The sequence below is a fragment of the Xiphophorus couchianus genome, chromosome 20 (genome assembly GCF_001444195.1).
Source record: "Xiphophorus couchianus chromosome 20, X_couchianus-1.0, whole genome shotgun sequence".
NCBI classification, from domain to species: domain Eukaryota; kingdom Metazoa; phylum Chordata; class Actinopteri; order Cyprinodontiformes; family Poeciliidae; genus Xiphophorus; species Xiphophorus couchianus.
This window is the reverse complement of record NC_040247.1, coordinates 19,951,461-19,975,556: the sequence shown is the minus strand read 5'-3', so window position 1 is coordinate 19,975,556 and position 24,096 is coordinate 19,951,461. Positions and strand designations below refer to the sequence as shown.

General features: G+C 37.9%; 1 protein-coding gene and 1 long non-coding RNA gene across 7 annotated transcripts in view; one reads left to right on the top strand and one right to left on the bottom strand.

Annotated features, from left to right (window-relative positions):
- The window catches only part of elmo2 (engulfment and cell motility 2), a 27,156-nt gene extending 4,874 nt beyond the window's left edge, over positions 1-22,282 (bottom strand). Inside the window, exons 1-21 of one of the 6 annotated variants that reach the window (XM_028002949.1) lie at positions 22,087-22,282; positions 16,697-16,799; positions 16,232-16,272; positions 15,211-15,283; positions 15,072-15,122; positions 13,357-13,526; positions 13,102-13,201; positions 12,569-12,720; positions 11,131-11,209; positions 8,528-8,563; positions 8,133-8,183; positions 6,884-7,006; positions 6,336-6,455; positions 6,124-6,228; positions 5,927-6,035; positions 4,277-4,413; positions 1,109-1,272; positions 921-1,033; positions 732-839; positions 525-607; positions 356-433 (exon numbers count right to left, since the gene is read on the bottom strand). In XM_028002949.1, coding sequence (XP_027858750.1) covers positions 356-433; positions 525-607; positions 732-839; positions 921-1,033; positions 1,109-1,272; positions 4,277-4,413; positions 5,927-6,035; positions 6,124-6,228; positions 6,336-6,455; positions 6,884-7,006; positions 8,133-8,183; positions 8,528-8,563; positions 11,131-11,209; positions 12,569-12,720; positions 13,102-13,201; positions 13,357-13,526; positions 15,072-15,122; positions 15,211-15,283; positions 16,232-16,272; positions 16,697-16,774 — 1,971 coding nt within the window. In that variant the 5' untranslated portion in view covers positions 16,775-16,799; positions 22,087-22,282. Of the gene's footprint in view, positions 1-355; positions 434-524; positions 608-731; positions 840-920; positions 1,034-1,108; positions 1,273-4,276; positions 4,414-5,926; positions 6,036-6,123; positions 6,229-6,335; positions 6,456-6,883; positions 7,007-8,132; positions 8,184-8,527; positions 8,564-11,130; positions 11,210-12,568; positions 12,721-13,101; positions 13,202-13,356; positions 13,527-14,905; positions 14,941-15,071; positions 15,123-15,210; positions 15,284-16,231; positions 16,273-16,696; positions 16,826-22,086 lie in introns of those variants that run through there. The other 5 variants (XM_028002948.1, XM_028002950.1, XM_028002951.1 and 2 more) reach the window with 5 other exon arrangements.
- Positions 20,601-24,096, top strand: part of LOC114135572 (uncharacterized) — a 17,118-nt gene continuing 13,622 nt past the window's right edge. Inside the window, exon 1 of the long non-coding RNA XR_003593615.1 lies at positions 20,601-21,500. This is a non-coding gene — a long non-coding RNA (uncharacterized LOC114135572). The remainder of the gene's footprint in view (positions 21,501-24,096) is intronic.

The following is a 24,096-nucleotide window of genomic DNA, read 5'->3' as shown; positions in this document are numbered from 1 at the left end:
AAGTGATTTGATATTCCCCTTGCCTGTTTTGATACTTATTCAGACATGGAAAACACTGGAAACAAATGTCAGACGTTTCCATACTTTTCCAGGTTGTGTATGAACCCTGGAATCAAGATGGACATTCAGACTCTGGCTTATGTGAACTTTGTAGATGCAAAACCTTCAGTGAACCAGCCTGACTGTCTTCAGATTAACGAGAAATCAGTCAGTATCAAAACATTACTGCAGCCAGCCAAGGTCAGCAGACGAAATCAAAAAATGAATATAAGATTCAATTATTTCATCTCATTCACAATTCAGACACTGCAGCAAAAACCTGTGAACACACAGACATAGCTTGCAAATATCTTACCTCATATTTGTTCGGTGCAACAAAATTAAGCGTTTCGTCCGGATCGTAGAGGACGGAGAAGGCCAGCTCCAGCACCTCCTGACAGAACGAAACAAATTCAGCAACAATGCAGCAAGGTCATGAGTCAGCAAAATGTGTTAGAAATGAATATAAATGAACATTTTAGCACCTTGTTTTGTTTTAGAGCACTTTTCTCCTTCATATGAGGGCAGTCTTTTCCTGTTAACACAGACTTGATATCTGAGACAGGGACTGAAGAGAAAAAAACATTTATAATTATTACAGAAATTTATCCTGTGACCAGATGTAGAAGAATTGTTTTGTGTTTTCTTAAAAAATACAAAAAGTAGCATAAACAAACGAAAGTGTGTCTTACTCTTGTCACTAAGTAGCTCAAAAGGCACTTCACCCTGAGGGGACTCCTCCAAATCCCCATAGTGCAGAACTTTGTGGTTAAGAGATAATCGGCAGAACCAGAACTTTTCTGTTTAAAAAAAAATACAATAATCAATAAAAGCAACACTCTGTGCAGAGAGACAAATGTCTGCAGGGTTCCTCTCGGTACCTTGCCTTCGACGGTTTCCCAGTTTACGGAAGCAGCTTCCCTCGCACAATCGGTTGAGCCGCTGCTGCTTGATGAGCTCCAAGATCTCGGGTTGAATCCTCTCCCGCAGCTCTCTGCAGCACAACACAGCATGAGAAACTGGAAAACTATGAACACAAATGAATAATGTAGGTAAGGTTGAGACTGACATGATGGGCGGAGACTGGAAGTCGTCCTGACTCATCCTTTCTGACTGCCGCAGACGCAGTATCTCAGAGTAGCTCAGGCCTCGCAGCTTGTTCTTCAGCTGGTCTATGGAGGACGGCTTCATAGCCAGAGCCCTGGTAATCTGTTCCCGGACCACCTGCATCACCTGGGCAGTGTTCACACACACACAGACACACATACACAAATAATGAGGGCTGATGGAATAAAAATGTAAGGCTCAAAAGCTGAGTTAATGCAGACGCATGTGAACTCTTTAGATTAGTTTTTCTATGTGATTCTTTATGTATAATTATTTCAAATATCCCTTTTTATTGAACTTAGTGTCACGTGTTGCATGTATAATACCAGTGTTTACCTTCACAAGGTGCTCATTCAATTACTATAAAAAGCTCATCTAACGTTATTGGTCTGGACCAAAAGCAGAAAATTAGAATTGAAAAATGCAATTTAATAAGAGGTGTACAATTATCAAGTCATTTTCTCACTGTAATCATGTAAATATGTACAGTAGTAATCCAACTGCGAACTCAATGGTCTGTGTTAATCTGTATCTAAACAGATGGGAAACACAATCCCGTATGCAAAACCATACACACAAAATAGACTTATTTCTGCTCAGCACATTTATTCAGTGGAGAAAAAAGTTCACAGTTTAAGAAATAATTGCATCACCTGTAAGCCTCCATTTTACCATCCTTTTATACCAAAAAGAATTTATTCCTCTCCAATAAAATTTAACGAGGTTTGAGCATTCATAAAGATCTTTGCAGTCCTGATTTCTCTCATGTTCTCCTCTCAGCTCATCCCACAGGTTTTCTCAGTTATTTCAGTCAAGGGCAGGGGTGTCTGAGTTTTTTGCCACATGGGCCAAAATTACAGACTCCAAAGTAATCACGGGCCAAAAAAAAGAAACAACCTAAATTAAAGCAAATAAAGTAGCCGATGTAGATCAAATACTTGAAAACAATTTTTACAGTGTTGCATTAGGGCCATTGTAGATAGAAAAAAAGGAGTAAATTTCTCACAAAAATTCAGAAATTTTCTAGAAACAAATTCAAAAGAAAATGTTTGACATTTGAAATTCAGAAATGTATAAGATTTTTTGGAAAAAAATTCTGATATTAATCTAGAAATTTTATGTTTTTTTCTAGCAAATTCCGTTGGTTTTCTAGAAAATTTCTCAGATTACTCCCAAAATTTCTGAGGTTTTTTTTTTCTCCCCTCCAGGGGGTCTTTTGTGAGCTCTAGTGTCCCTTATATGAAAGTAGGCTGACAGAAAAGGGGGGAGGAGAGGGGAGAAGACATGCGGCAAATGTCGCCGGGTCCAGGAATCAAACCCGCGACAGTCACGTCGAGGACTCAAGGCCTCCAAACGTGGGTCGCGCTATCCCCTACGCCACCACAGCACACCCATTTCTGTGTTTTTTGGCAAAAATTAACTGCTTACTACTACTGTAATTTTGCATGTTTGCTGTATTAAAAGAAAGACATCTAGTTTTCAGTTTCTTTTGGGCTTGACTGAGTAAATTTACTTTCAGGAATAAGAACATGATTTGGGTCATTTTCTTTCGAAACGTTTACTATATTTAGCCAAGTTTAAGAAAGAATAAAAGCTGGTTTGGGTGCAGCAATGTTGCCTTTTTAGTAAAAGTCTCTGGATAAACTTGGTTTTACATTTTGTTAAAACTTGGTTACATAAATAAGAATTTTTTGTGTTGTACTTTACATTTTCCTATGTAAGAAAATAATGTTGGTAACAATTTTTACCCTGATTACAAATTATAAGTCTTCATCTGCATCTACAGATCAAATTTGTATCATTTTTGAATTGTAGTTGGGGGCCATACAAAATCAGCCTAACAGCCACAAATGGCCCCTGGGCCACACTTTGGACATCCATGGTCTAGAGACTAAGATAACTATGAAACAAAGATGATTTTGTGTCATGGTTACCATATGGTGAACCATTTCTGTTGAAAGATGTTTTGGATCATTCTTCTTTTAAAACAAGCATCTCAGAGTGTGTTGAGTGAAAGTAAAAAAATCCAGATTCTCCAATAATTAAATCTTCATAAATAAATTTTTTTATTAATCAATGATTGATTTATGGCCCAGCCCTAATACATTAAAATGTATAAATTGTTCATTTTATTTTCTTGTTAGATTCTTTGTTTTACTATTAAAGCAAATTGCAATTTTCTTCTGAAACAGAAGCTACTGTCTTCAAAGCGAGATTCTGCTACTAAAGTACAGGACTTATTATTCACTGGCCCAAATATTAATCTCCCAGTCTGCCCATTAGTGTAGACCAGCGATGGACGTGTAAATGACTCTCTTTGGAGTGAAAATGCGGGTTTAGAGTGGGCATGAGTAGTGGCATTGTGCATGGACAAATTGTGTTATGAGGCAGATTTTGGAGTGTTTAGTGGTCATAAAAACTGAGAGTGAAGGTCACTGGACACAGAAGATGCCTCATAGACAAATTATACAGCTTTATCAGCACTTGATGGAGCTTGATAGGGGTCACATTGTGGGTCTGTATGAGATTAAGCAGTCGCATCATATAATTGCTCTGCATGAGTGGTGTGCAGATGTCACTGTGGGTCGGTGTTGGAACCAATTACGTGAGGGCTACCATGCAGGTCATGAAGTTCAACTCGTCCAGGAATGTCCATTTTCGTCATATTGTGCACCAATAATTAAAGGAAACTAGCAACTACATCTGCTGTTCTTGACTCTTAACAACATTCACTTTTTATCAGTGAATAAGTTTTTTTTTTCCTTTTGGATGACTCATTATTCTTTAGATTAATATCCACATTGATTCTGTTTTTTTAAAGCATGTAGCAAGCACAATTTGGTTTCAGGCCAAATAAAAAGGGAGAGCCAGATAATTGGAAGGAGGCAGTTTAAAGTACATGGCAACCAAAGGTGCTAATTACCTCACCTTTAAAATTAGCAGACAAATAAAATACACAGGAACAAATCAAATTTGCTCTGTTTGTAAAGGTCTCCATAAGTGCTGTGGGTAAATAAGCTGTTACCATATGGTTTAAGATTTGTTTTGGAAAGCTTAGGCATAAAAAATTGAAAGCTTTTAATTAATGTGTGCATCTGAATATAAATACGAGCGTTCTGTAATCTCAGACCTTGTTGAAGTCCTCCGCCGTGGCTCTCATCTCCTTCCATGTTTTATTAAGCAGCTGGATGCAGACGCAGAAGAACTCCTCCCACGCGCGGTCATGAGTGAAGAACATGGGGTGATAATCATTGCAGCCCTCGTTTGCTAAACAGAAAACAATTTCAAATTTGTAAACATGGGTTTGGCCAGATGCTGCACTGAAATTATATGCCGGGGATGTACAGACACACTGGTCAACCTGATCATCAGCATGTAAAGTGTAACCATTTTATTGCATTGATCTTGCCCTGAAACTGCCAGGATTATTGGCCCTGCTGTAGCTGCGTTAGGAAGAGTTTATTAGCAGAGACACTGGAAAAAATCTCCAGGTGACCAGAATCAGCCAATATTTTCTTTGGCGGTCCTAATCAGTGATTTGAAAATAAAGATATTCAAAAAAGATTTTTTAAAGATGAAAATCTCTTTCTTTGTTCACTGAGCACACCAAAGCACTAAAAGAGTCGTGCTAACACCACTGCTGAGTAGACAAGTTGTTACTGAGGGATGCTGACACAGTCACGGGAAGCTTAAAATGTGCAAGAAAGTTCAAGGATGGCACTGTATTTTCAACAGAGGCATGTCAAGAGATGCTTGTGCTTTCTTCAAGCTGCCAGACAGCAAAAGAAAACAAGAATACAGTTGTTTTCTTCCGAGCTTTTCCCCTCAGACTGTCATGAAATATGCTGGGTTTGCAAGTACTGGCAGCCTCTTGGAAATCTTAAAATATATATATACCGTATATACTGTATATACTTAGAATGGTGTTTAGTGCTAGCCAGTTTAATGATTTTATTTGATGTCCATAGTGTTCTGTTCGTAATTTTACTTGATTCCTGTAAAGTGTCTTTAAATGTTTAGAAAAGCGCTGTATGTTATTTATTATTATCATTATTATTATTAAAGACAATTTCAAATGTCTCTTCTGCAGGCATGTTGTCCTTGTTTTAATAGTTTTGGAGTCCTATGTGTAACACGTACTGCCCCCTCCGTTCCTGATAAGAATTAATTATTTACTAATTATGACAGAAAAGATGCTAAGAATATTAAAGTTACAATTAATTACATGTATGATTTAACAATCCGATATGTAAGTAACACAGAAAAGCACACCAAAGCTTTTTTTTCTCAAATTTTAAGTGGAACAAAATTATTATTTATTCTAAACAGATGTTGCAGAAAAATACTGAATGTCTTCTTATGTGGGGCATGCTAAACAAAACAAAACAAAAAAAGTTATTGAGTTACAGATTTTGTGGTAGAACAGTAAATGAGATTTGCTGTGCGTTTGTTCGGAGGCGTTTTATTTCTACATACCTCTGTACCGCAAAGCCTGAAGGACTTTAATGTGTCTGCAAAGTTTCTGATGCAGAAAGCGAAATCCCTGTAACTCTAGGCTGCCGTCATTATTTAATTCTACTATTAGGAGTAAAGATTCATTTTGTGCAGAAAGCATGGAAAGAATTATTATGATACTCTTCATGGTTTCTAAGGATGGCCAATTAAAATGAATATTGACAAGCTTTACAAAATTTGGGAAATCAGACACACGACCTCTAATTATTTCTCTCTCTCCTAGCACACTTTTTACACCCAGAGTCAGATGTACAAAGCCACTTACGCAGTTCTCCGACCTGGAGAATCTCACACAGCATTCGAGTAAGTTCGATAGCACAGCGGCCAAAGGGACACTCATGCTTGTCCTCCCGACTGCTGTTTTCCAGCACGATCTATCGTAAATAGAAAGACAAGTTATGGCACGGCCAGGCTTTTCAGCTCCTTTAGTAGGTCAAAGTCATGTGCGATGCCAGAACTGACTCTGATGTAAGTATCCTGATGAACCCTGGCCAGATAAAGCATATTATCCAGAGCCAGCATCCCAGGAGGAGTCTGGGTAAAGTCCATGGCTGGGTTCAAATGGTTCTGTGTTTCAGACAGAGATAATGAGGCACAAGAAAGAGAAAACAACGCTTTGTTTTTTCTGTTTGAATCTGATTGTGTATCTAGTGAAATCTGCAGAGCGAGCTCACAGTGAACCCGAGCATCTTGTAGTCCTTGGTGTACATTGCTTTCCTCTTCTCTGTACCGGTGGGATCAGTGTCTCCATCAAAGGCAATTCTACGCAGCTCAAAAATGATGTCCCTCTGAGCCTGAGATGGGAAAAAACAACCATGTTAACAGCTTATCAGCATAAAGAGGGAAACATTTACCATGATAGCACCAAAATTACAAAGAAGCCAGAAAGTAGATGGGTCAATCAGCGATGAGCAGATGGCTTGCAGCAAGTACTGGCAAAAACGGCAAAGGCTTAATTTTCCGGTCTGCTGATTGCACTTAAAGCAAATTTATCAGCGAGTGTGCTACCCACGTAATAAGATGTCTCTATTAAACCTTCGCAGCATGCACCCACTCCCATTTAATTAACCACGGCTTTCATTTTAACATGCAACGGCAGATTGTCTACATGCTGGCTTTTTTTACATTCATGAGCATTTAGTGGTGCCCAAATGCATTTTAGGAAGACTATAGAACATGTCTTGTAAATATGAAATGTAAATATTTCACTGGAAAATCTCACCTGGTCATTGGGATCCATTTTGGTCATCATCCTTTCTTCCAAAAGGTTAAAGGTCAACACCTGTAGCACATACAGCTGATGTGCCATCTCTGCTTTGATTGGTCGATTTCCCCTGATGACGTGCTAAAAGAGAAAGAGCCACAGCAATTAGAGCATTCATGTTTCCTGCAATAAACTGAAGACAAAATTCAACAATACAAAATGTTGGACTCTAATTCATTTTAAAAATTTAATATTGGGAACCTTTTCATTTACAGCCACAAAGACCACTGTGTTTTATTTGGGTTTAATGTGATAGACCGACATCAAACATAAAGAGATAAATAAATCTAAAATTAGACCACAAAACATTAGAAAACTACAATTATTTAAGACCAGCTCAGTAGGTCTTAAAAGTCCATTGTACTTATGTATCAGTTGAGGTTACTGAAAACAAAAAGAAAACAAGACAACATTTTAAGTGGCTTTTGGTTGCTTATTCTTACTTTGAATGCTAACCTTATTTCATTTAATTCTTAAAGTAGACAAACATTTCCTTTCATATGTAATCTTTAAAATTCTGATTAACTGATCTCATTGAAATCTAAGAAAATCTCAGTTAAAGTCTGAAGCTGTTTCCAATTAAGAGTCTATGAAATGCCCTAAAGTTTGTCACTATGATGTGACAAAATGTGAAATACTTCAAGTGCTATGGACACTCTTGAAAGTATATATATATATATATATATATATATATATATATATATATATATATATATATATATAAATTTAAGTACTTTGTACCCACACTATTCATGAGAAGTACAAAGTGACTCAAGGGATTGGAGGGTAATGGTACACATTGTATTGTTTCAGGTAGCTATGGCTCATTTAAAAGTGCTCAGAATCACAAAGTTTTAGTCCAAGAAAAGTTTGAGTTTCTCCAGGAAACTGGAGCGCAGCACTCTTGTCGATGACATTTACAGCCAGTTCAGGCAGGTCTTTCCTGACTAGTGCCAAGAGAAATCATTTTCAGAGCAAATTATTTTCCACTTCATGGACTCGATGCCGTATCACATTTACTGGTTTGGGGTCTCGGCTTTCCGAGTGAGTGAAGCGTTCGATTTTCCAGAGACAAACTTTTAGTCGCAGGAAAGATTTTGAGGAAGCTGAATGCTCAGAATTACTGTAGGCTGTATTTTATAAGACCAGAACACTGAACTCCTCACATCAATCATGTGTTTATTCCAACATAGAGTTTAATACTTACATTTAGGATTATGGACCGCAAGTGTTTCTGAGCCAAAGTGCTTGCCATTTCCTGAGGATACACACAAGTCAACAAGAAAATCAAATAATTGAAAATGATTTACAAGACAGCAAAGTTGCAGAGAAGAAACTTCACAGAAGTACACCAACACAAAATTAGAAATTCTAAATCTACATTTCTATCAGCGGTTTGAATGGCATGGATTTGCAAAATAACATTTAACGTGGTCTAAGATGATTCTGCTAGGAGAGTCTGCCTGCTGCAGCAACAAGCTGCAGTTATATTTTAACATGATCAGATTATGTTATGGCTGATTGTGACACAAAAAGATCAGCGAAGTGAGGGAGGAGAAGGGCTATGGGGCGGCATGAGCAGCTGAGAGGACGGGTACTCACAGTGAGGTGCTGCTCCAGTGGGTTAGTATACTCCTCCTATGAGTGGGTGCAGGGAGGAGGGGAATGGGTACCACAGTAATGGAAACAAAAAGTGCAAACACACGGACCGTGAGACTCAGGCATTACAAGCATGCAGTGGAATAAGAAGATGACTCACATCACATGAGGAAACAGGCTGCTGATGGCAGCTGGTGTACCCTGCACATACTGCGTTTATCTAGATACTTCTCCCTCCTGTCATAAAAATCAATAAACATGACGCTCTGTTCTTTTTATCGCATAAAAAACACACAAATGGAAGGGACACACACCTAAAATATGAAGAAATAAAAATATAATCTCAGTTTTAAAGAATAGCTAGAACAAGATTCGGGGTTTTTTTGTTTTGTTTTTTTTGGGTTGGAAATACAACAAGCTGAGCAGTGAGAGTCAGATCGCATTTGTACTCTAGTCCCTCTCCTCTTGTTCAGGCATCAAATCTGACTCAGTTCGCCCTCCAGTGGTCAGTAACCGCCCATGAAAAAAAGTCCACACATCCTTTCTAACATAACATCAAATCCACTTCCATATCAAACATCCATCCACTGCCTACATCTGCTTAACCAGAGATAGAGCCTATCTCTGTTGGTTCACCCTGGACATGTCGCCAGTCCATCAAAGGGAAACACAGAAACACACAACCATGCACAACCTCACCCAAAGCAAATTTAGAGAGACCAGTTAATCTAACATTGATGTTTTTGGACAGTGGAAGGAAGCCGGAGTACCCAGAGAGAACCCACACATGCATGGGGAGAACATGCAGACACCATGCAGACAGGCCTCAGGTTGAGATTTGATCCCAGGTCTTTCTTCCTGCAAGACAATTGAGCTACCAACTGTACCACCGCGCAGCCCTCCATAACTAAATCAATAACGAGCATCTTACCTTAGAACCTGGTTGAATAAATGATAACTTCTATTTCTGGATTTGCTTTAGCCCTGATTTATGTAATCCAGGAGCAACTGCCAATTAAAATCCTTGCTTATTTAAAATATAATTTGAGATGATTTTCCTGTTTTTGATGTTACTCTGAGTGATTTCTGCCTAAAGCTCCCTCTGCAATCATGAACTGCTGCTGCTGCTCATGGTCTGTGGCCATGAGTGTTCAATAATGAATGAGAATTGAGTTGTGACAGGAAAGCAGAAAAAGACAAGCTTTTTTTATAAAATAATTTTGTTCAATTCTATTCTAAAATTATGGAGGTGAATCACATGTGTTTTTGTGGTGAGTCTGTGTGCATTGTAGCCCGAGTTTCCTGTCCTTAGTTGACTCAAGAGGCATGCAGTCTGGTCTTCTGCTGCTGTTTGCTCCGAGGTTCACACAGCTGTGGGATGGTATTCTACATTTCTGCCCATTATTTTCTGACATCTGGCATCAACACAGAAGTGTTGTAGCTCATTTTTATTTCTTTTTTATAACCATTCTGAGCAACCCTGAGAGATGGTTGTGCATGAAACTCCCAGCACATTAGCAGTGTGTCATATACAAAGACGTGCTATGTTGTATGTTTGTAAACAATTGTTGGTAACACTTTATATGACGGGTTGTGAATAAGACTGTCATGACGCTGTCATAAACATAACACCTGTCATGAACATGAGTAAGTCTTCATGAATATTTATGACTGTTGTCATAAAGTGTCATTCGGTAAATCGTGACACTTTTAATACAAAGTTGACGTTATTCAAAATGTCTTCGTTATGACAATTTGACATTAACCAAAAAATCATGATCTGACATAAAATAGTTGTAAAACTATAGCTGATTAAACTTGAAAAATTATGTAGCTTTATGTTATTAAAGCTAAAGTTCAATCAGTAATACTGTTATTACAAATTTATGTCAGATCAGGTATTAAACATACTTTTCATTATCACACCCACATTTTTATACGAGAAATGTCTTTGTCATTTGTATGATGTAATATTCTAATCTTAAGATGCTTCATTAGCTGTAAGCAGAATATCATCATAATTAACAGGAATAAATTCACTTTTAATAATATTACAGTTTATTGAATATCCTGTATGCATTCATGATAAATGGGGATAGTACTACAATTTATACATTCTCTGTTGGCTTTAAAATATCTAATATCAAAGAACCTTTTATCTTTTTTATGTAGAATAATAATTTGGAAAAATATGTCGGAGTTAGTGAAAGTCTACATTTATGTGTCAAACCTCAAAGAAAACCTCAATTTCAGCCTGATCTGTGCATCTCTAATTAAAACAGTTACAGCTAACAGAAAATCTGCAGTAAAACAAATATGTACATTTTAAAGGGAAGTGAAGGCTATTGTAAGTGATTATATTACTACGGCAGTCGCTACCAAACAGAAATAAGCACTTGCAGACAAACGTATTTCAATTAGCTCAAACTAACATTAGCAAACATTAGCAGCTACTGTGAGCAAATGTCTGCAGCTCTATAGCAGCAAAGAAACAGAGGTCTATGTATAGATGGCTTTCTTTAGGAGGTAGCATGAAGTAATGACAGCAGTAAGTATCCAGTCATTCTCTCTAATGCAGCCAACGCTGCTGAGAGCAGTTCACTGACCTGCCGTCTATCTTCTGGCGCCTTCAGGAAAAGAGCGTTGATGAGAGCGATGGCGTAGGTCTGGATTTCCTGATTTGACCTGAGGAAATGTCCAGGATTGCAACAACCAGTTAGAAGCATCATGCTCCACAAATATACAGGATCTTTTTTTTAAAAAAAATAGGCTAGCAACTACTCTGACTACAAAAAAAGGGACTGATGCAGGCTTTTAGAAAAGCTTCTCTTTGACACCAAGATTTTATTTTAGTATAAATTTATTGCAACCGAAGAACCAAAACCAGCATTTAAAAGGTGCTGCAAATGTCTAATTCCTACAATGGAAAATCTTCTTCACATATACACCTGTGGCAGTCTTTCAAAAAATACAATCAAAATTTGTTATTATTAAGAGGAGCCATCTTGCTCTGGTGGCTCCTGGTCTGCAGCATTTCTGGGGTGGAGTTAATAAGAGTCAGAGATTGATAACTCAAAGCAGATTTGATATACAGATATATTCTGCTGCTGCTCAGAGCTAGTATGCAATAAGATTATTTCAAGATTGTTTTTTTAAAGAAGAACCACTGAGATTAAGACAAGAAGCCAGAAATTAGAAAGAAAAGAGTAAAAGTAGTTACTAGGGGTGTAACGGTACAGCTATCACTTCGGTTTTCAGTCACAGATCAACAGACTCTGATTGTACTGTTATATAATTAGAGTCAAATTGAAATGCATGTAACTGGATGTAGAGCTGACTAGAGCCGGTGAATTGGAATGAACCGGCTTATTCACTTGGTATAAAATTGCTTTAAGACTTTGTGGCGCTTGTGGAAAACTAGTGGCATTTCCTGTGGGTCTTGTGTGATAACAAACATCCACTCTACTAGGCATTGCTAAGCCCACGTTACATGACAAATAATGGGTGAAAACGAGAAAGATACAACAACCCAGCTTGCCATACTTCTTTCTTTCAGCTGCTTTTGCACTGGAAACTCAAATACACTCTGCAAATAACCGACTGAAAAAAGCATGTGGGTCTATGGCCTCCAGCATGTCTTCATTACCATCAGTCCTGCACTAGTTTAGTTTAAAGTGCTGTATACAGTAGCTTAATGTACTCATTCTCAGTCAAGGCACTTAAAAAAGCAATAAAAACAAATCTTCGCCTCTAAATGAGAGGAGTGATCACCTGTGACTCATTCTGATTTCATCTCTCTGTGTACCTATGAGAGACATCTCTCTACTGTGGTGGTTTAATGCAAATACATGAGCCGTTACACCCCCAGTTCTACCAAACTTGATATAGTTTGTCTTTTCTCGTCTAAAAAAAATCCTTATCTTTGGTGTCACTCCTAATCGTACTTTTACATCGGTTTTATTACACAACTCATGTTACAACATTTTCCCCTCATCCCCCCCGAAACAGAGTGCAGGAAGCCCCTGTGCATGTGTGTGTGCTCACACTTGCAGGTGCCCGATGAGCTGTCCCACGGTGATCTCCTGGGCCACGCGATGGTAGAGACTGTGGCTGTTCAGGACCATGCTCTCCAGGATGGCCAAGGAGCGCTGCAGGATGGACACATCCACCATGGGCTGGTTCACATAACCTGCAATCTGAGGAAATGCAGAAGCAATGCATAAAGTTAAAAAGCTAATAACTGTAAACCAAGACAAAATTCAAACATTTTTATAAAAGAAAACTTCATAAAGAAGTTTCCTTTGAGTGAGTCTCAAGGCTGCAGAGCGGTTCACTGAGGAAAGCTATTTACATGCACACTGCAGCAGATTAAAATCCTGAATTACTAGGCAACATCACCCACACATTTCCGGCATGTGACTGAAACGGGCGGAAGGGCAAAGAATCACACAAAACAGCAGCGGGAAGAAAAAGAGAAAGAAAGACGAACCTTGAAGTCGCAAACAGTGAACATTTACACAGAGTTTGTGTAAAATTGCCATGAGTAACATAAAATGTTTGTTCAATAGAGGAAGCACCTGTTTGATGAAGGAGAGGGAGATCATATCCCAGGATACGATGCCATGATCCATCAACTCCAGGAACGCAGTGAGAGTGAAGGCCAACATTTCCCCAAAGCTTGGAGAGAAAACTCACAATTAGTCCAGGATTTTTCAGCAGGTGAGACTTTAAAATGAAATATGCAAAAAATAAAAATAAAAAAAAGTAAAACAATTATTTCATAAACATGAAGGGCTTGAAGTTAGGTCTCGATAGTTGAAATGAATGCTTACTGCGTGCCGCTCTCGACAAGTCGAGCCAGAGTCCCTATGCCTTCCATATTTATGAACTCTGCAGCAAAAGTCGGATCTGCGGACAACTTTGCGAGCTCCTTCAGAGCCTCGAGGCGAGCATCAATACCATGCGACTGGATCCTCTCCAAGAGTTGACGGGCAGCACGAGCCTGGTAAAAGTCAAAACATTCACTGATACTACTGTTATCTTATCTCATTGGTTTACCAGAGACTTATCTATGGGACTTTATTTTATATCGTATGCTTCCACTTGCAGCAGAGGACGAAGACACCCCTGCAATGACTGCAGCACCAGCCACAATTATTGGAACCCCTGCTTAAGACATTTATAAAAGCCTTAAAATAGCCAGTTGTTATGGAAACTCTGTGAACCCAATATCCCAATGTCTTTTGCTGCAGTTCCCTGCAGTAAGCTTCGAAGATTTTTTTCTTGCTTACCATCTTTTCTATGACATTGTTTTAAACTTTTGTATATTACGTATTGCTCTGACTGTAGATACAGTTAAGTTCAGACAAGAAGACATTTTCTGGAAGTCATTTTGTTACTGCATGAACCTTTTCCAGGAACTATGGTTCTGCGTCAAATATTTACTTCTTTTGGTACATTTCAGAGATTTCTGTTTCAGTTTTGTCTTATTCTTTACATTCTCTGATTTATCTTTGTGCTTGGTTATGTTCACTGTGTCCTCTCATGTCTAGCTGGTTTTCCTGATCGCAGTTTTTCCATTGTGCCTGTGCATACAGACTGTAGCTATCCGTCATGTTTTCCCTCCTGGTAGATTTCCTTCCGGCTTGGCCCAAAACGCTCTGTGAATGTTCGCAGAATCCCAAAGTATAGCACTGAACCTGACAAGCAAACTGATGTGGAAAGGGGAGCTAAAGCATCTAAAAATAAAAAGTAAGCTGGAATGCAATCCTCAGCACCTTTGTTAAACTGGAGGTAGAGGTATCAGCTACACTCAGAGCATTTAGATGCAGGTTGGGATTAAAAAAAGCAGGTAATCACACATGATTACAGAGAGACGGTGACTAATGCTATTAAACACGACAGACGTCCTCAACTCCTCGTAACCTTATGAAAGCAGACTGTGCCCCTCGCGCCATGCTAACTTGGTAAAGCTATAATTTGCAGGACTTGCCAGTGACTGAAGATTTTTAAGTGCAGTCTAAAGTAAAGTCTGGGAAAAATCTTGAAATGGCTGCTGGTTAGCAAAAATGACATAATAAACTATTATCATTAATATTTTATGCAAGTGTATGTTAAACAGTTTCTAACAAATTAAAAACAAATTCCACGGTTGTGAAAAAATATTTCCGCCCTTACAGATGTCTTCTATTTTATTTATTTTTTGCCACTATTAAATGTTTCTGATCTGATGTAAATACAAAATATAGTTTTCAGACCCTGACTTTATTTATTAAAGTAAAAAAAAAAACTATCCAAACTAAACTGGCTATAATCAATCCCTATTCTTCCATCCCAATGATTGTTAAATCATTAATGAACTGTGATCAAATTTTTTTTTACTTCAACACCCACACCCATCCTCATTACTGATGAACCTGTAGAATCAAAAAAACACAATTAGTCTGACAACATTAAGTAGGTCAAAATTTCTCTAAGGAATCTCTTCTAAGGAAATTTGTAAGGAGTTTAATTTATAGCACTGCTTGTGGAAACAAAGCAAACTTACTGGGGAAATTGCTAATCGAAGGATTGTCCCATTCTTAATGTCACCGCGGCTCTGAAAAATAAAGGGGCAACTTAGGGTCAATATTGCTTCACTGTGACTTTAACACAATGTGGTGGGAAATAAAAACAAAGAACAAAACCTGTTCAGTGATGTAAAGCTGAGGACCATCAGCATAACGGAGAGCGAACTGCTCAGAGCCCGACAAAGACCACCTGAGGGTGCAAATATAGAGAGATAAAGTAAATACACATTAATATTGATTTTAAGCGAGTAATTACAAGTAGCGAAATGTGTGACTGTTAGAGAGCACAGCATACTCGAGAGTGCAAGAACAAAAGGTTGGCCAAGTCAGGCAATTCTCTCCGGCAAATGTATTTACACGAGAGGCAAACTGCAACTGTGAAGGGAGTTTTCAGTGGGAGTTTACAGTAAAAGTGCAAAGGATTTTCAGCTTCCAGTGGCAGAGGGAGGCAGTGGGAACATGCAGGCATGTTCAGAGGTGGATTGGTAGGAAAAATGTAAAATGTTTTGTACATTTTTACCACACTACCAAAATACGAAGAAAACAACCCTAAATGATAAATGAAAGCATAAACATCTACTTTACCATATGCTGACATACAGTAAGGGATGTTTGAGTCTTAAAGGCATATAACTCAGATTTTATCAAACACTGAACAGAAAGCCCATTCAAATTTAAATCTGAATTTAAGCAAAGATAGAGGTGCAACAATTGTATTCATTGTATTTGGCTGCTGGCACTTTATTCTTTAACCAGCAGCTTAAAAACAGAGAAACTTTGTTTTTACATAAGAATACTCCACCAGTAAACCACATACCATACCTTTCAAATTTGACATTTTGCTCATGGCTTTTGTACTTTATTCATATTTTATGTCAAAGTGAAAGGATTTTTATTACAGTTATCATTTATTCTTTGACAAATAAATGATAACTGTGTTGTGATAATGACAACACTGATCCCCATCCTAAACTTGGCCCCATGCTGAACCAATATAAATCAATGGATAATTAAAACCTTTGCAAAAAGCAAAAGCTATTTTGCAATTTTGACAATTTTGGTTAATAAACTAAAAGATTTCCCCATTTTAAATAATCTGAAAAAAGTTAAATAAAAAATTAAGGGAGATCATTCTTACCCATCACATACTTCCCGTATTATAGAGGCTAAGGGTCTCTTCTGCAAAAGCAAAACACAATGAATGGATAAAAAGGAACAATCAGTCTCAGTCATGGTAAATGATCTGATTTTATAACAAACCTTTCCAGTAATACTGAATACTCTCCCCATTTACACTCACAACTGCTCACACATTCATAGACAGATTGGTAGGCAGCTTTGGTTAAGTGCAAGTGAAAGTGCACATCAACATGTGACAGGAGGAGCCTAGAATCAAACCTACAACTTTCCGGTTGCAAGATGACTACCGCTGAGCCATAGTCACCACACAGTCATGATAAGAATGACTTAGAATAACTAAATAAGACTAAATCAGGTTTTTCCAACCTTACATAAATAGCAATGCTTAACTAAAATTACTTTCCATATGCAAATTAAGGCAAAGAATTAACAGAGGCATTTAAAGTTTCTCTCTACTACATACCTGGTCCATCTCTATAAGCTGAGCATTGGCACCGGGCCACTCAATGGCAACCTTCACAATGTCAGCCGGGGGTGGCATACCTGTGTGTTGTGGTTAAAGCACCCTACAGGAAAAACGAAGAAAGAATCCCTGTTGATCAGCATCAACAGAGATTTTAGGAGAATTAGCACCAGCTCATCAATGGCTTTGCAAACGGAAAAATTTAGCTGTAGTCAAAACACCGAATGTAAACTGACAACGCAGACCTTGATGCACTTTAATAAAGAAATCAGACAGCGGTTAGGAAGATGCCTTGACGCATGAACAAGCAATAATCTTTCAGTGGGAGTTTACAGTAAAAGCTTGAATAAAATAAAATTTTATTCAAGCTTCAAAATTATAACCTTTATCAAATAACCTGCAGCATACTTTTTCTCTTGTATGCATTCTAGATTTTAGATTAAAATAAATCCGAATTACTGTATTCAAAATTGGATTGGCAGGTCGTACTAAAAAAAACAATCGCTTATTGCGAATCTAAGTGCCGTCTCAAATCTCAACTCTAGTCATTTTGTCTTAGTTTTAAATTCATAACTTTACATGACTGGTCTTTCAGACACAGTATGATGTCGCATCTGCTCCTAATATACAAAATTAAGAACCACACAAACATCAACAAGGCTGGAAAAAATATTTTCAATGTTGTTACATCTTTTTATATAATAGTTCGTACAAAGAAATCAGAATCTGTGCATGTCTGATAGAGGCAAAGCATCTTTTCGGTGCTCACATTTAATTGCTGCTTAAATTTAACAAACCTACTTCCCAATCTCTAAAAACAGCTTTGCAACAAATGAGAAACAGGGACCAGGTTTTTGGCACAAATAAGTGGGTTTGCTTTTTTTTCTGACAGAGAGAGTGAGAAAAGGAGAGAAGACAAAATAAAAGATGACAGGCTCGGCTGATGATTTGAAAACTGTTTTCTGGAACAGAGAGAAGAAACTACTGTTCTTCAAACGGCTCTGTGCATTCTGATTGGTTTCAGGATTAAATAAAAAACACTTTGTGTGGCTCATTTGAGATTTTTTTTATCACTGCTGGGTTGCTGGATTTAAAAAACAATAATTGCCTTCCCCAGAGAATTATCAATGATGCAGTATGATTAAGCTCTGCACCACAAACTTTATAAGGAGTTTGGGTATTTGTTCTATAAATAACCTCACCTGCCAGTTTACAGTGATTGAGCTGTCTGACAAGCTTGCCTTTTGATCCACTTTGAAATAAAGAAAAACAATGTCCTAAAGGTATTTTTGCTCTTTTGTGAATCCAGCATCATTACCAGCTCCACATGATAAAAACATCCTGGAAAGTTGGAATAAAAATTCAAGCTGTCAAGTCTAAAATAACAAGCATCCCTGAGTGCTTTGATCTCCATATCTCCGAGCCATGGTACTAGTGAAGTGTGCTCTCTGTATTATCTGTCACAACAAAGCATAACAGATGAACACTGGGTGATATACAACACAAGTGCTTTAAATCGTAGCAGTGAGTGACACTAAAGAGAAAATTTAAATTCAGATTCCTACTTGAAAAAATTTAATTTTCAACAGCAATGTCTTCTCATCTACACTAGACACAAAAATGTCATCAGTGTCAAATAAAAGAATTAGTTGCAATTAAAAAGACAAAATTGTTTCTCTAAATAACTTTTAATAGCTTTAAGGCTAAACCTAATTCTTCAAGTGGATGTTGTCAGCTAGCTTGGAGGCTTAACACAGCAGGGAAAATAAAAAACACAAACTGTAATTTGCTAACGCTAAAATTCAGTTTAGACCTTCCAGTTTTTGCTCTGGTTCAAACCAGCACTGTTGCTTCAGCTCTCCTATTTCTCCAAACAACTATGTTACCACAATATGTTATATTAGGCCGTGTAATGATTGGTTATGTCTCACTCTTAAGGTCACCTACATAATTCCTAGTCCACTCTACTATCCACTTCACTGCGAAGCCTGTATGACAACTCATCATCTACCCACTATTTTCCATTACAGGTCTTTTCGGATGTCCATGTGCAACCCAAACGTTTGTGACCCGGTTGGCTACGAGTACAAACAGGAACAACAAATCCTCTAAGCTGGAACCAAACACGGCAGATAAACTACAGATCAGACCATGAGCACAAGAAAAGAAACTACAAATGCAGTGAGGAAACCCCTGCTGTTTTTCCTGTGTGAATAATTTATCCCACAGGCACAAGAAAGATACAAAATCTCCATTAATATTCTGGTGAGAAATCACTTTATTCCTTCTTTTCAGATCTCTTCTTCTTCTACTCATCTGAGAAGACAGTTTAGAAAGCAATATATCATCACCCCCATCTGAGGCTGAATGTTTAGATGTGCAAAGATTGAACGGATGCACATGTTTGTCTATAGAGTCCATGCAGCTAGTCTATTGTGACACAGAGAAAGACACAGTTTGTCAAGCCATTCAAAGTCTTTTAGTGCATCTCTAGTTAGTTTTCTCATGGCCTATCGTTTGGAGAGAAAGTTAAAATACTAGCATGAGAGGCAAGTGTTATGTCCCTCAGTTGGCTCTGACACAGATAACAAAAATAATGTTGCTACAACTAATTATTGGAAATGTAAATTGTTTTCTTATCTGATAAACCTTATGCTCACAAACAATACCCAAAGTCACTTTGGTTGGTATGGCTGTCTAAGCTACTAATAGCAGCTGCTGCATAAACTGTGTTGTGTCTTTATACCACAGTTTTGAGTTGTTTCTTCCCTTAATCCTGAAGAGAAAATGTTTCCAATAGAGATTGTTGTGGGTGAGTGGGGGAAAATTTGTCCTCACCACTAGTCTTAACTTTGTAGCACAAGAGCTGACGCTATCCTTTTTCAATTTTGCCTCTAAGAGCCGACACATCACTTACATAGTCCTGAATAAAAGAGCTTCTAGACAAAAGGAAAATATATTTTCTGTCCACAGTCGTAGTGAGTGACAGGGTTCAAGAGAGTATGTAGTATTAAGAATACAAAGTCATTTTCCTATAGTGCCATCCTGTTTTAGTGAGAGTGACACTGAAGGCTCTTTTTGTTTTGGGGAGTGTTTATTACCAATTGACTTAGCCTATAGGCCGAACCCTGCTTAATATTATTAACAGCATTAATTGCATTTAAAATATTAAATGCAATTAACTTAACAGATAAATGTTCCAACAAATTATCTGCCCAGTGTTTTAAGGCAAAAGAAGTAAAATAAGGAGGTATAAGTAATTTGGACAACCATAACAAGAAGCTGCTAAGATTTTGGTAAGTTCAGATCAAATCACAACATTAAATCATTTTCACCTGCAGCACTGGTCTGTTTTGAACAGTTCTGATTAAATGTTTGTTGTCCTTCCTTGCAGCAATTCTGCAATATTGTGGATGACAGCATACTGCTTTTCTCAGTATTCTCCCCAGCTTGTCTCAAAGTTTTCGGTAATTCTACTGCCACGGTGCTGCATTGTACACAGTGGTGCATAAAATTATGTCGCATATTAGCGTAAAACTACACTTATCACTTAGAACGATTCTACATGCTAAGGCAGAGAAGGTCCATACTCACAAGAATAATATTAATGCACTTTGAAATAGCAATATGGTATTAATATTAATAACCTGTAAGTAGGTTAGAAATTCTCAGGAAAACAAGCAGATGCCACAGCTTTTCTCACTCCAGTGCTAGCTGCCTGTTTTGATCTAAATTGATTAAAATTTAAATACATCCAGGATTATTTATTTAATTTCAACAATTAAATGTAACAAATTGACTATAGTAGAAAAAAGATATAATGTATGTCTTTGATATACATTTAAATTGTGCAATATAATATTCTATTATATTTCTTAATTTAGTTTAAGAACATCTGACTAATTTTCATTTTCAACAACTTCAACCTTCTTTGTTGAAGGTTTTCTAAAAGTTACATGTTTATGTCCTTCAGGTAACCATTCAAGAACATTAACTGATTTGTTCAGAGGAGATTTAGGGAACGTTCCCTAATGGTTATAGTAACCTGATGGGACATTTCGACTCATTTCTACTTCTTTCAGATTCATTTAGTTGTCTACTTTTTCCAGTTTTTTGAAAAGAGCTTCTAGACAAAAGGAACTCTTTTAGAACTTTGCAATGTATTGAAATTCAGTTATTATTACAATATTAATGTGAGGACTTTTACCATCACAAAGAGTACTTTGGATGTCATATTAGGCATGGTGTGAAAGATACTTATTTACTGCACTGTAAAATGAGTAAAGCTTTGCGTATTTTTAACTGTGCGGTCAAGCTGTCATGTGGGTTGTGGACAATAACTTCCCTAACCTCAAGATGACAACCCACAAACTAAAGTGATGGAAACTTTTTCTCCCATTCCTCGTTCTGTCACCAGATTCCGGGCCTCCGCCATGTTTGTTTTCTTGTCTCCGACCCGTTAATATTAATTTGGCTGCACGCGCGGTTGCGGTATCTTAGCAACAGTCGCCCGGGAGCTCCAGACTGAAAGGAAATCTGAACAGTGTGGCCTCAACTCAAAAGACTTGCTCTGTCCCCCACCAGCTGCTTTTCACTGCGGCCCGGATGTTTCTGTCGCCATTTTAGCATTCCTTTAAAAAGAAATGTGCTAGGGGGGCTTTCCTCGAGGGGTCTGGATATAAAGAGATTCTGACTGACAGGGAAAACTGGAGAGTGGGGCGCCTAAACTTCCTATAAAAAGTTAAAGACGATGCAGCTGCGCCCCCTCTGGCCATATGTTGTTTATTACGAGATCGGTGCTCTGGTAAAAGGTACATTTATTGTATTTTATTTATTTATTTTGTAATATCTACACTTGAGAAGATGCATTGGAATCAGTTGGAGTCAGAAATCAGCTGATTTCACGTCCTAATACTTGCCAACTTTATCTGATTGCGACAGTCCTCTTAAAAGCGCAAATAACACCGCTTTGTTTAGAAATCTTGCACCACTGAAGTTATGGAAATGTTTGTGATCGATTACAGGTGACCGGCCAGCCTTGACTGGATCAGTGATCACCACAAAGAGCGGTGCAGCAAAGGTTTGCTAGTGTTCAGTGGAGAAATCAATCACAGCTCGCCTCGCTGTCAGGCATTCAGAATGAGACGTCGTCTCTCTTTGTGTGAAAGTGATGCTGTTGCTCACTATACTCGCTGTTACAGTGAGCAGCAGCGTTATTCCCCAAAAGGCGGCTCATGTTTCCACAGTCATCCATTTTAGCCTGTCCGCTCCTCCATTGCTGACAAGATGCAGCTCCGTCAAGGAGGCAGATGATGCCTTTCAGCTTCCCCCCCTTCTGGGTTTAATCACGCCGTACAAACGGGCTAATTTCATTCATCCGTGCTACTCACCCCGTGTCCGGGCCATCTATGGTCCACCCGGTAATCCCTCCGTCCCCAGTGAGAGACTTGTGGAAAGGAGACACGACTCCGCGCCTTGTAGGCGGGACACGATCTAAATGTCACAGTCTGCAAATGAGGCAGACCCTTGTTCTTTTCAGCATGTGCGTGCGCTCACACCGACATCGTCCTCTCGTACGTAGACATGTACTTCTCTATTGATCACCCCGTCATCACAGTTAAAGGGGTATTTAAGGCGGGGTTGTTATTTAGGCTCCCTTGGATGCATCATTACTGGTTAAAATACTGGACCAAATGCAAAACAAAACTCAAAATACCTCATTAAAAGTTCAGCAAGGTGAAGCAAATGGGGTTCTCATTATTTTACAAATTAAAATCTGGAAAGTAGTCATATTTGAATAAATAGTTGTCACCCGATTTAATCTAATATCTAATACTGAGATTGTCGGTATAAACCCAGCTGTTCTGTGAAGGAGGTTTGTTAGAAAACAATGAACAAACAGCATCATAGACAGGTACACAATAGACAGGTTAGGGATAAATATGGGAGATCACACAATAGCACCAATATTATTGTTTTTAATAGAAATAATATAACTGCAAACGACCCAACAAGAGATGACTGTAACTAATCAGGCCAGCTAGGAAAGGAAAGCAAAGATTCAACTGTACTCAGGAAAGCTATAAGTTATGCATAGCACACAAATCTGGTCTTTATGGAAAAGTGACAAGAAGAAAGTTGTTAAAAAAAACATTCCTAATAAATCTTGTTTGTACTTTACCACAGGAAAAGAAGGCTGTTAAAAAAGGGAGAAGATGAGTTTTATCTCATCTTGAGTAGGAGATAAAACTCAACTTTTTTGGTCAGTAAGCAAAACGCCAAATTTGACATTTCACATCATCCTGAACACACCATTCCTATTATGAATGGTGGCGGTGGCAGTATTTTACTGTGGGAATCATTTTCTTCAACAGGAACAGAAAAGCAGAGGTTCAAACTTTCAGCAGGACAACAACCAAAAACATGCAGCCTAAGCTATAATGGAACAACTTAGATCAATATTTTAAAGTTACTCATTACATAGGTTATCATCTCCATCTAAGCTTTGGTAATTTTACAAAGAATGGACTAAATATTCAGTCCTTATAAACACAAAACTAGTAAACTTGCACTAAATGTGGCTCGAAAGGGCTAAATACGTGGACACCATGTTTCAGATGCATATGTATAAAAGAATCATCATGTGGTATTTTAACATAAAATGCTTTGCAGATAAAAAAAAAATCTGGATTTTCATTTATGAAAATTATAAATTTCAAGAAATGACTACACCGCAACACAGAATCACTCACGATACGGTTTTATTTTACACTGAACCATGTGTACAGGAAAAATTATCCACAGCCCTAACGTGATGGGTAACACAGGTTCACCTTATAGGAATGCTGCTGGTGAAACAAGCAGACAACTGTACTTTAATTCACTGAGGAAACAACGTCATGTATTCATAGCCACTTTAAATATCATGCATGACATCAAAAATAGTATTTTGACATGATTAGTTTCACAGCTAAACACACATACTCGATCTCAAATGTTGCACAGGCACAGATCAACTGATGCTCAGAGAAACCGTATAAATTAAATTACTGTAATGTGAAAAATAATCAGTTGTTGATTAAAAAAGTCTTAACTTTTTACAAAAGTAGTTAAATGCATTTGATTTATCAACACATTCTGTATTTTATGAAGAAAAAGTGGGCTAAGCAAGACATTTGCTGGTTTACTGCTCTTGTGTCTTTTTAAAAATCAAAAAGTGGTGAGATGTTTCAGCACAAAGTCTTCCCTTAAAATCCTCAATTTTATACCACCTTAAGAAAGACAAAAAAGGAGAAGTAACAGGGTCTTCACAATGTGCCAGTAATGTAGCAGACAATAAGAGCAACATTTACTAAAATGTACACCTCACTGCATCAGAGAGAGACACACACACAAGCAAA